This window comes from Desmodus rotundus, chromosome 7, assembly GCF_022682495.2.
Source record: "Desmodus rotundus isolate HL8 chromosome 7, HLdesRot8A.1, whole genome shotgun sequence".
Taxonomy (NCBI): Eukaryota; Metazoa; Chordata; class Mammalia; order Chiroptera; family Phyllostomidae; genus Desmodus; species Desmodus rotundus.
The window spans coordinates 110,487,244-110,500,263 of NC_071393.1; the positions used below are offsets into that span (position 1 = coordinate 110,487,244).

Sequence of the window (13,020 nt, forward strand, 5' to 3'; positions counted from 1 at the left end):
TGGTCATTAGATACTGTATTTCATTTGCTCCCACACATCCTATATTGTAACATTTTATTTTAGTAAGAGCAAAAATAGAATTAAAGTAGAAGGGTAGAGAGTTTAAATTTATAAGTCCATACTGATCTTTAAGGAACTCATATTGATTTTTTTATTGTTTGTTTTTTAACCCTTTCTCATATTACCTACACATGAATTCAAGGGGTCACCTTTGATCCCTTTCCTCTATGGAATTAAGTGTGGTGATCTTTGAACATAAAAAACTTTTTTTGGTATACAAGACATAAAGTCAAGAAAGACAAACTTTATTTCTTGTTAATTCTTTTATAATAAAAATTCTAAGTTATCAGACATGGTAAAGCTCTATTTGCGAGGCCCTGTATTAACCATTAGGGATACTAAGGAGAGAATAAGAAATAATGTCTGGTCCTTACCTTAAGGATCCGACAGTTGACCTGGAAAACTTGTTCTTTGCATCTGTGTAAGTAACTCTTTAAATCAACTATAGTTTTCTTGATCTATTATAGAAATATTAGTTTTTGTGTTATTGAAAGATTTTTCTGGATTAATTCCTTTCTGCCTTTTGAATCTATATAATTACTGAGCACTGGACTGCTGAGTAAGTGGAAAATTAATCAGCATGAGTTGATTCAAAGTACTTTGTATAAGCTCATCGTCTTTATGCTGAAGGCTTTGAAAATTAAAATATACAAAGAAGGGTAACAGATTCCACTGACTTTTCTTTTTGTTCATTACTGACTTAACTGAGAGTTTCCACAGATTTGAAACAGATAATAGTCTACATGAATTATAGAAAAGGGAATTGTAGAATATTTCCATGAATGTTCATTTTTTGTGCTTTTTAAAGCTTTTTAAAAATTTCACTCCTAAAACAGCCATGATTAGATTGATGCTTTCTTTCTACAGCATTTTTACCTCATATGTAATTTGGGCTTTGTATATGCTTCTGTTGTAACACATGCTATATTGTAATTATTTACTTACTTGTCTATATTACCTAGTTTGTATAAAATCCTTAAGGACAGGAGCTTTATCTTATTCATTTTTACATCCTCAGACCCCCAAAACAACTTTTGACACATAGTAAGTACTCAAAAAAATGTTTATTGTTGTGGTTGCTATTGATAAATCAATATTTCATTCTAATTCTAACAGAATTTTTTCGAGATAATGTATCATGTTGGTGCCTTGCATTCCTATTTTTATCGCTAGAGAGCAGAGTTAAATAATAACTTTAAAATCACTAAATCTGTTTCAAATTCATTTTTATCTACTTGATTACTTAACATACTACAGGGTTTCTGTGCAAGTAAGTTGGAAAATAGTATCAAGTAATGGTTAAGAGCATAATCTCTGAAGTCAGACAGCTGACTTGGGTTCTATTCTGCTCTACTACTTACTAGCTACTTAACATCTTTTTTGTTTTCTCATCTGTATAATGAGGATGTTAATAGTACCAATCTTCTTTGGATTAAATGAGTGAATCCATGTAAAGTGCTTAAAACAACAATTGATTTATAATGTCTTATTTAAATGTTAATCATTGTTGTGTTGTTATTGACTGAGAGTTCCAGTTCTTAGACAAATCTGCTGCAAAGATCTTCTAATAGCTTTCCTTCATCTGAAAATACCTTTATCTTACCTTCATTCCTGAAGGATATTTTCAGTAGAGAATTCTGAATCGATAGTTCTTTTCTTTCAGCACATATTCATACATACTCAGCTCCATGATTCCTACCAAAACTTAAGCGATTCAGAGAAACGAATGCTAATAAGGAAAGTTATAGCTGTAAATGCTTACATTTAAGAAGAAAGATTTCAGAACAACTGCCTAACATTACAACTTAAGGAACTAGAAAAAGAAGAATAAACAAAACCCAAAGCTAGCAAAAGGAATAAAATAATAAAGATCAAAGCAGAAATAAATAAAATAGAAAATCAAAAAACACTACAAAACAAAATGAACTAAACCAAATACTGGGTCTTCAAAAAGATCAACAAAATTGACAAACTTTGCTATATTGACTAAGAAAAAAAGATACGTAAACTACTAAACTCAGAAATGAAAGTGGAAACATTACTACCATTTCTACAGAAATAAAATGATTATAAGAGAGTACTATGAACAATAGTATGCTGGTAAATTGGATAACCTAGATGAAATGGACAAATTCCTACAAACACAAAGCCTAGTAGATTAAATCACAAAGAAATAGAAAATCCAATTAGCTCTATAAGATCTATAACTAGTAAGGAGATTGAATCAGTAATCAGAAACCTACCAATAAATAAAATGCCTATATTGGATGGCTTCACTAAATAATTCTACCTAACATTTTTTAAAAATGGACACTAACCCTTCTCAAATTCTCCCAAAAATTTGGAAAGGGAATACTTCCTAACTAATTCTATGAGGCCAGCACTATCCAGATAAGAAAGACAGACAAAAAGTATAAGAAAACTACAGACCAATATTCCTTATGAACATTGGTACAAAAATATTCAACAATATACTGGAAAAACAAATTCAGCAGCATTTGAAAAGAATTATGCACCATGACCAGGTGGGATTTATCTTTAGAAAGCAAGGATGGTTCTTCATACAAAAAAGCAATCAATGTAATATACTACAGTTACAAAGTAAAGGATAAAAAAACACTTGAGCATCTCAGTTGATACAGAAAAATCACTTGATACAATTGAGCATGTGTTCATGTTAATGACACTTAATAAACTGCAAATAGAAGGAAACCACCTTACCATAACCAAGGCCTTATGTATATATTTCCCAGAGCATTCTACACATTCAGTGCAACCCTTATCAGAATTTCATGGCATTTCCCACAGAAACAGAATAAATAATCCTAATAGAACCACAAAAGAGGCCAGATAGCCAAAGTATCTTTATAAAAAAGAAAAATCACTTCCTTATTTCATACTATATTACAAAGTTACAGTAATCAAGACAGTATGTATGGTTTTGGCATAAAAACAGACACACAGATAGGTGGAACAAAATAGAGAACCCATAAATAAATACACATGTATATGGTCTGCTAACTTAACACACAGGAACCAAGAATATACAATGGGGAAAGGATAGTCTCAATAAATGTTGGGAAGACTGGACAGCCACATGCAAAAGAATGAAATAGGACCACTATCTTACATCATAACACAAAAATCAACTCAATACAGATTAAAGGTTTGAATGTAATACCTGAAGCTATAAAACTCTTAGAAGAAAACATTAGGAGTAAGATCCTGAGCATCATTCTCAGCAGTGCTTTTCTGGAATTGACTTCAAAAGCAAAGCCAACAAAGCAGAAATCAGCAAGTGGGACATCAAACTGAAAAGCTGTGCAGCAAAGGAAACCATCAACAAAATAAAAAGGCAAACTACAGAATGGGAGAAGATATTTGCAAATAATATATCTTGATAAAGGGTTAATATCCAAGATAAATATAGAAGATACAGAGATCACAAAACTAAATCGAAAAAAATCAGATTTATAAATTGGCAGAGGATCTGAATACACATTTTTCCAAAGAAGACATCCAGATTGCCAACAGGTACATGAAAAGATAATCAATATCATTGATCATTAGAAACATGCAGATCAAAACCACAATGAGTTATCACCTCACACCTGTTAGAATGTCTGCTATCAAAATACAAGTGATAACATGTGGAGAAAAGGGAACCCTTGTACACTTTTGGTGGGGATGAATGTAGTATGGTTCAGCCAGAATGGAAAACTGTACAGAGATTCCTCAGAAATTAAAAACAGAGGTACCATATGATCCAGCAATTCTACTTCCAGGTATTTATCCAAAGGAAATGAAATCACTATCTCAAAAAGATACCTGTACACCCATGTTTATTGGATGATTATTTACAATAGCTCAAACATGGAAAGAAACTAAGTGTCCATTGATAGATGAATGGATAAAGAAGAAATCATGGCTGAAAATGTCCCTAATCTGGGGAAGGATTGTGTGTGTGTGTGTGTGTGTGTGTGTATGCAATGACATATTATTCAGCCATAAAAAAGGAATCCTGCCACTTGCAACAACAGGGATGGGCCCTGAAACCATTTGCTAAGTGAAATAAGTCAGAGCAAGACAAATACTATATAATCTCATATATGGAATCTAAAATAACCAGATCCATAGACATAGAGAGCAAATTGGCAGTTGCCAGAGGCAGGGATTGAGGAGTAGGTGAAATGTGTGAAGGTGGTTAAAAGGTACAGTCTTCCACCTGTAAGATACATAAATCCTGGGGATTATAGTTAATGATACCATTTTGTATATTTGAAAGTTTCTAAGAGAGTAGATTGTAAGAGTTCTTTCTCATCACAAGAAAAAAATTGCAACTGTAGTTATGGATGTTAACTAAATTTATTATGATAATCACTTTGTAGTAAATGCAAATATCAAACCTTATGTTCTACACCTAAAACTAATGCAATGGTATTTGTCAATTAAATCACAATTGAAAACAAAGTAATATGGAAAGTTAAAAAATAGCTGTCAACTTTTCTCTTTGTGAAGAGGAAAATTAAAAAAAAAAAAGAAGATCATTTTAGGTTGTTTTAGAGAGTGAAGTAGTTAAGGAATAAACTCAACCATAGAAGTTTAGGAAAATTATTTTTACATGACTTTTTCAGTCTTTGCAGTACAATTTTAGAAATAGACTGATCTAATCAATACCTTTGATTCAAATGATGAAAATAAGATGTTGCCACGTTAAAGCAACACAGGCAATTGTTGGTAGAGCATGATTCCAACTCATGAAATCCTTCAACTCTTATCTCCGTTTTCCAGTGTTTTCCTACTATTTATGTTTTGTATGTAACCACTTGGTTTAAAAGTGGCCTGGAAATTTACAGTGATCTCTGAAAGACCTTTTACATTAAATTGACTGTTTATCAATGGGTCTCTTAACAACTGAGTTCACCAAACCCTTCCCCACTGCCCTTCATTTGTGAGACATGTTATTTTACTTTAAAACTTATTGACTTCCTGAGAAGAGTCACGTGTCTCATTTTGCTCTTGAGTGCCTTATGTGTTAGACTTTTAACATAAATATTATTAAGCTAGTCATTTTTAATACACTGTGTCATTAAAATCATTTCATTTTAATTTTGGAGGTGGAGGGATTGAGCAGACTGGAAAAAGAACTCAAGAACATGGACAACAGTGTGGTGATTGCAGGGGGCACGGAGATATAAGGGGACTAAATGGTAAAATCTCACAACTGTATGAGATCTGGAGAACCTGAAGTTAGGAAAAAAAGATAATGTAATTATTATTTCTTGAAAATGGCTTTAATTTATTCTGATTCCATGTTCAGCACATATTTCCCATTCACCACACTAACCATTATTGTAAAAACCTCAGGCAGATTTCCCAATTTGTATAGATAGCAATTGGTGAATCTTTAGCCACAATGATTTTATTTCTAAAACAGTTGTTCACATGTAAAGTACAGTGATGATTTTTGTTGTTGAATGTGTATAAACCAACATACATTGCCATTTAGTATTATTCATCAAGTTTCTCCTTCCTTTCAGACCTGTATGTGGAATCAGAGGGAAAACTCTCATAATTAACTTGCCAGGTAGCAAGAAAGGATCTCAGGTAAGAAGCCTTGAGAAATACATGGTTTAGTGTACAAAGTTTTGGTCAGCTATGACAGTTAGCCAACCAATAAGTTGGAGCACTTCACAAGACTACCCTCACTTCTGATACCAATTGCAGTTCAGTGCATTTCCAAAGCCACTCTCAGTTTCAGTAATTCACTAAAAAGACTCACAGAACTCACTGAAAGATGGTATACCCACGGTTATGGCTTGTTACAGGGAAAGGATACAGATTAAATCAATCATGGAAGAAGTAGAGAATTACCAAATGGGAGCTTCTGTTATCCTTTCCCTGTGGAGTCGTGCATGTATTAAGCTCCTGGTATCAATGTATAACAACCCAGGGAGTATGGCCAATCAGGGAAGCTCCAAACCTTTGGTGTCCAAAGTTTTTACTGGGGCTTATCACATACTGCTCATATGGCTGACCTTTAGTCTCTAGCCATTCCCAGAAGTTGGACTGATACTTTTAATGTCCAACACTTTCCAGAGGCAAAACTGATACCACATTGCCCAAAGCCCCCCATAACAAATAACACTGTTAAACTGTCTGGTGGTCAAATCCCCAGTACAAAGATGTTCCTATCACTTCTCAGTTACTGAGGGCGAAAACCAGACTCTCTTGGAATAAGATTAATTCTTTATTAGAGAGGCTACCCCCTGGCCTTCGGCCAGTGCTATATCATATGGCAAAATGATTGTATTTGTTCGGCTGGACATCTATATTGACTACAGCATTTTTATTATAGACACAAAAACAGTACAAGTATGAATATGCCTAAGATTTGGAAAAGCCAGTGTGGGATTGGGATAGATTTAGAGAGACAACTAATCCATCCTTTATAGCAATTACATACATTTTCATATTTTTGTACTGATTTACTGATTTTCCACCTTGATCTACTATTTATAGTCTATGATACATTCACATAAAACTATTCATCATAGAAATTATGCATAGAAATTAGCTCTCTTGCTCAGGCCAGTCATTTTCCTTTGGTATTACATTTTGAGGAGGCTTTAACTGTTTCCTAGGACATAAAACCATAATATTAGTTGTATAATCTTACTGAACTGTCAGTATTATAACATATCGCAGTATAGTAGTAGATATAATGTGAAAAATAAGAGTCAGAAGATACTGGTGTGCATAACTGGATTTCTACATACACATTAAGAGTTAGCCTAGTCTATCATCATATCATATGACAAAAATGCCTCCCAGAATGATGCTACTCAGGTTTAAGGCTTGGCGCACTCAAAAAGCAGTAGTCTCAACAACATGTGGCTTTCCCCTTTCTGGTATCTGTTACAACTGAGCTAAGAAACAACATCATCTCTTGTATTAAACCTCTTTTGATACATCAATATAATACTGGATTTCCCTCACTGTTAATCCATTTATTCATTCATTAACTTTTAGCTATCATTTCTTCTCTCCGTTTATACCCAAACTTTTCCTTTGAAAATCTTCGAAAGAGGCAGTTGATTTGGTCACTGTGCAATCGAGATTGCCATCAATAATGCTTGTTTAGCAAGTACCTCCCACCCAGTTCATTTCCATTTGTAGAAGGTAGGGTTACTCAGGTACAGAACTAATAGGCACTCACAGTGACAGCCCTGGTCCTAGAGGTTCTACATCTGGTAGAAAAAAAAATTGAGGTGATGTGGGAGAAAAAAGTATAGTCCTAAAGTAAAATGTATATCCTAAGAGCATCCTCCCCCAACCCTCACTTCCCCAGAAAAGTAGAGGAATCTGTCTAGTGGGGACTGCCCTTGGCCTCCCTCATGTTGAATGTGATCACACACCCATGAAGGTGTGTACACCAGCCCTTCATGTCTTTATCTGCTCCCCTTTGAGATAACAAATATTTCAGTTCTCCATTCCAATTTTCTATCAAATCATTGCTCTGTAGATGAAAGTGTGTTCCTTGGTATAATGGTCATTGATACAATCAATATCTTCTGTTCTGATCCTTTCATGGTACACTGAGCACTTGTATCTACCAATGGGTAAGCAAAACCCAGTCTAGAGTAAGTGTCTATTCCTGTTAGGACGCATTTGTAGCCTCCAGGAACTACTGGCATCAGGCCAACTTGATAGCTGTGTGCAGGACCTTCCCTCTGTGGGATCTTCTGCATAGCCCTCTGCCATCTCTGTCTCTCTTGTTAGCAGACAGAACAGTTCTCGTTGGCATTTTGTGTCTCAGAAAGTGCAAGGGGAATATATCTACAGTCATCCCATCTCTGAAGCCCCCTAATGTCCACTGATCTCGTGGACCCAGGTATTTATTTCAAGAAGCACACCGGCATCTGCTCACCAGTTCCAATCAGTTTTTAATTCTGGAAGGGGGTTCTTTTGATGGGCATTAACATATTCTACTTTAATATACCCCTTGCATTCCCAGAGTGATTCCTATAGGGCCATGTCCCATACAGGAATCCCTTTACTAGACCAGTTTTCCATTGTCCTTCAGCCTGACCACATGGCCAGGCCATTAGACACTTCCCATGAGTCAATAAAACCCAAACATAGGGCCAAACATCATGCAGTTCAGCCCATCGAGCTGATTTGTTTTTACCTTCTTCAATCAGAGTGGCGGCCTTCCAAACAGGATGCTGTCCCTTCACCTTGGAATTGCCATCCATAAACCAAGCAGCTCTTTGTTGATCAATAGAAAGCTGTTTATAGGGCACCGCCCAAGTGGCCCAAGTGGCCATAGGATCCAGCAGCTCCTCAGGTGGTTCCGAAGTCGGCCCTAGGTGAAAAGAGGCTACCTGCTCGTGAGTACCTCCTTGCATTCTCCTGGTAGCATGATCCTATATCCACCATTTCCATTTTATTAGGGAACTCTCCTGGGCATTGCCTTCCCCATTAGAGCATTTCTCCGACATTACGTAAGACATTATGGATATTGCAGGTTTCACGATTATATTATTTTATGTCTGTCAATAATAAGAGAAGTCTCAAAGTTCAATAACAAGCTAGTATATGCCTTCTCAAATAGAAATTTTCTGGTCCAAAATCCCAGCAGTTGTTGCTGTGTGGCACTCACATGTTTTTGCCATATGCCCTAGTTTGCACTCCACTTAGGGTTCTTGTACAGCAAATTAATGGCCTTTGTGGGCTGGACAATCTTACTGATTTCACTTATCATATCCAATCTATATTGGTGGAAGAGTGGATTTACATGCCTTGTTTTACAATACTAAGTAGGGGAAAAATTCTCCAAACACAATATCCATTCCCATAATACATTCAATGTGAAGGATATTCACCACTTCACAAAAAGTTCACTGTACAAACATATTTCATCCAAACTTTTATCTTAATTCCTATTTCATTCCTATATCCTCTCAAATTAATAGTATCCCTCATTAGGACTTCAACAGGTTTTAGAATCACAGTACATGGGACTCTGATGTCAAAAGTTCCCCCAAAATCTCTTCTTCATTCCCTGACCATTTTACTCATTTTTGTGTGTATGGCCTTGGATTTCTAGGCCTGCATTGGGCCAAGGGACCCAGACTCTTTGTCTGGGTTTAGATTATGGGACCATGACTTTAAATGATTCAAGGTGAGGTTTCTTACAGTCATCTTTGCCTTCTAGCTTTTTAAATATTTCTAAACTCAGGTCAGTAGAGATTTGTTTAGGACTCAAAACCCTCATATTAAACCACAAAGCCCTCATATTAAACCCAGTGGCCATAGTCACCAGGAAAACAAAGACACTTCTATCAGGAGACCAGCAAGTGCTTCCAACTGTTTACTCAACCCACAACAGTGCTACATTAAGACCTTCAGTGCTCACTTTATTAGTCTTTTCATTTTTGTTTCTTTGTTTAATTATATTCATTGGGGTGACATTGGTTAATAAGATTATATAGGTTTTAAGCGTACAATTCATAATACATTTCTATATTGCATTGTGTGCCTACCACGCAAAGTCAAATCTTCTTTCGTCACTGTATATTGGACCCCTTTACCCTTGACTACCTCCCACCCCCTTGTCCCTGGTAACCACCATACTATTGTCTGTGTCTAAGGGATTTTGTTTGTTTGTTTGTTTGTTTGTTCTTTTGTTGCTTTCAGTTTTATATCCCCCTTACGGGTGAAATCATATGGTTCTTAACTTTTTATGTCTGACTTATTTTGCCGAGCATGATATTCTCAGTTTCCACCCTGCTAAGACAAGTTCCTTGTATCTCTCATTCTCTTTCCCCATTCTCTTATGAATCATTCTAACTTTATTCACTATTTATTGCTTCAACCTAACTTTTTTCCTTTAGAAGCAGCTCTGAGGCTACCAACTATATATGTCAGTCCAGCCAGAATCTCAGCTTGGCTCAGCCTCAGGATCCACCCAACATTCTCCCTTACATTCATTTTGGCTAGCACAGATAACAGTAACCAAGCGATTGTATATGTACCTTGTTTCTTGTTATTTTGCATTTATTTATGCATCCGATGGCACAGCTCCTTAGGAGTTGAATCTTTCATTTTGAAATTCCATTGCTAACATTTATCTTCAATAACTAATCGCAGCACAGCTGCATTTCCATTCTGTGGGTGACCCTGTGTTCATTCAGGCTCTAGAGAGTCATTATTCGTCACTCTCTCATCCTTCCTCCTCCCAGATCACATGTTTCATGCATCAGAGTCTTTCTAGTAAATGCCACTTCTAACACCAATTGTAAGGAGTATTGGCCAACTGCATAAGTTAGCCAACTACAACGATGGAACAGTTCATAAGACTGCCCTCACTTCTGACACCAATTGCAATTCTTAGGATTTCTGAAACCACCATCAGTTTTAATAATTCAACAGAAGGACTCACAGAACTTACTGAAAGCTATTACTCTCACAGTTACAGTGTTTTACAGGGAAAGAATACAGATTGAAATCAGCCAAGGGAAGAAGTCTAAGAGAGGTACCAAATGAGGAACTTCTGGTCATCTTCTCATTACCTTCTCTCCATAATATAAGAATATACACACATAGTATTGCTAGCTAGGTACTCTCACTTTTGCCTCTGGTGTCTAGAGTTTTTATTGGGACTTGATTGCATATTGCCCACATAGCCGACATTTAGCCCTTTCCAAAGGCAAAACTGATGACTTTACTGTCTAGTTCCTTCCAGAGGCAAAAGTGATATATTTCCCTAAGCCCTCATAATAAACCACATTGTTATACTGTCCAGTAGCTAAAGCCCCAGGCTTTTAGACAGAGGGAGAAAGAGAGAAACATCAATCAGTTGCCTCCTATACGTGCCCCAACCAGTGATCAAACCTGCAACCTAGATATATGCCCTAACTGGGAATCAAACCCACAAACTTTTGGTGTATGGGACAATGCTCCAACCAACTGAGCACCTGGCCAGGGCACAAAGATGATTCTATCAGGCATGACATTCCAAGGAACTAGAGATCAACTCCCAAAGTTTGAGTATAAAGGTTAGACCTCCTTTTGGTTAAGGTTAAATTCTTTTTTATACAGTCTTTATCAGTAAAGTGATTGAGCCATACAAAGAGAGGTCAAAATATTGGGCACACTTTCACATTGTCCAGTAACCCTACATGAATTTAAGATACGTCTTTACAGATTACATTTTAAGGTAAGTTACTTTAAATGTAAAAGAGAAAGGCCTCTGCCCAAACACGTTCCCCACACATATCTGGCCCTATGTTCTAATGTTAAACTTCTCACCTATTCTCTTTTTGGTGGTATATTGTTAATAGTGAGCAGCTGAGCAGAAGACTGTGTTGACTTTAATGCAGTGTTCTGTACCAACTTATATCTAATGTTGCCTAGCCGTGCTTTGTGATGGTAGTCAGAACTTGAGATCTCTGAATAAAATAGTTCTGTCCTCAATTGGTTTGTTATAGTGCTCTGCTCTTATTAGAAAAGTGAAAACTGTTTTTTTTCCCATAATATATCTTTAAACCCCAGAGGTGTATAAAAATTTTTTTAAATGTACTGTGTGCTTATGTAGTACTATAGTTCTTCAGAGAATACTGTAATATATGCCATGTCTACTTCATATTTCATATTACAACAGTGATGCTTTAAATATGATTTATTCTTAAGACTGATAAAGAGAAATACAAATCCAAAATCACAAATAAATTTGATTGCTTCCATTTTATATGCCTACAAGAGTGCTTCATCTTCATTTTTTTCCTCTTGCATACAGGAATGCTTTCAGTTCATACTGCCAGCTCTACCTCATGCCATTGATCTTTTACGTGATGCCATTGTAAAAGTAAAGGAAGTGCATGATGAACTTGAAGATTTACCTTCCCCACCACCTCCTCTTTCCCCTCCTCCCACAACTAGCCCTCATAAACAGACAGAAGACAAAGGGGTTCAATGTGAGGAAGAGGAAGAAGAGAAGAAAGACAGTGGTGTTGCTTCAACAGAAGACAGTTCTTCATCACATATAACAGCAGCAGCTATTGCTGCCAAGGTAAGCCTGCTGAGAGACTCAAAGATCTAAAGGACCCACAGGTAAATGTACTGATTTCATCAAGCTTCCCATGCCATCATTCCCTAAGTTTCAAATCTCTTCAGTACATCCTTTATAAAGAACTGGGTTACTCATGACACTCCAGAGCTATGTTTCTTCCACAATGTAGAGTCCTTGAACACAGTGAAGGATGTTCTGAGTTCTGAGACATTAAAGATACTGTTGGTACAGTGAAGTAATAGCTGCAATAATAAACAATGTGACATTGAAGAACTCTTTGGAGGTGTCATTTTTATTATCATACCAAATATACAATGTTCGTAAATTCAAAACATCAAATATTGACCAATTCTTAAAGGAACAGCAAACTGAAGATAGGAGACCTTAGATGATTCAAGAGATTATTTAAAAAGGAAATAAAGGCTTTTTAATATAAGGCTTTTCAGCAATTAACTAAGCACTTATTTAAATATAACTTGGCACAAATTACCATAGTGGTATAGAGAGGAAACGGATATAAGGTATTTTCATTTTAATTTAATAAAGTACTATTATTAGGACAGTACCAAAATATTAAAACTTCTTTTGGGGAAATTCTGGGAGTAAATAGAGTACCATGAGGTACTTGAATAAATTTGGTCATCTTAAAAATCATAGAACATGATTTATATTTTTATCCATACCTAGTGTAATCCACCCAGTATGCTTTAAAATCATCAGAAAATAACATACCACTTCTGGGAATAATGATTGTTTATTGATTGAAAGCATACAGATTGAAACTCTAATTGCCATTTTAAGTAACTCCTAAGGTTTTATGGATCATCCACATATTTTGATTATGATGATAGCATTAGGGTTTTGTTTGACATCATATTGATTAT

The 13,020-nt window shown here is 35.8% G+C and overlaps 1 protein-coding gene across 3 annotated transcripts in view; it reads left to right on the forward strand.

Annotated features, from left to right (window-relative positions):
- The window catches only part of GPHN (gephyrin), a 437,816-nt gene that overhangs the window by 225,912 nt on the left and 198,884 nt on the right, over positions 1–13,020 (forward strand). For all 3 annotated transcript variants that reach the window (XM_045201246.3, XM_071222011.1, XM_024568512.4), the window contains 2 exons: positions 5,601–5,667; positions 11,864–12,136. In XM_045201246.3, the coding sequence (XP_045057181.1) occupies positions 5,601–5,667; positions 11,864–12,136 (340 nt within the window). The remainder of the gene's footprint in view (positions 1–5,600; positions 5,668–11,863; positions 12,137–13,020) is intronic.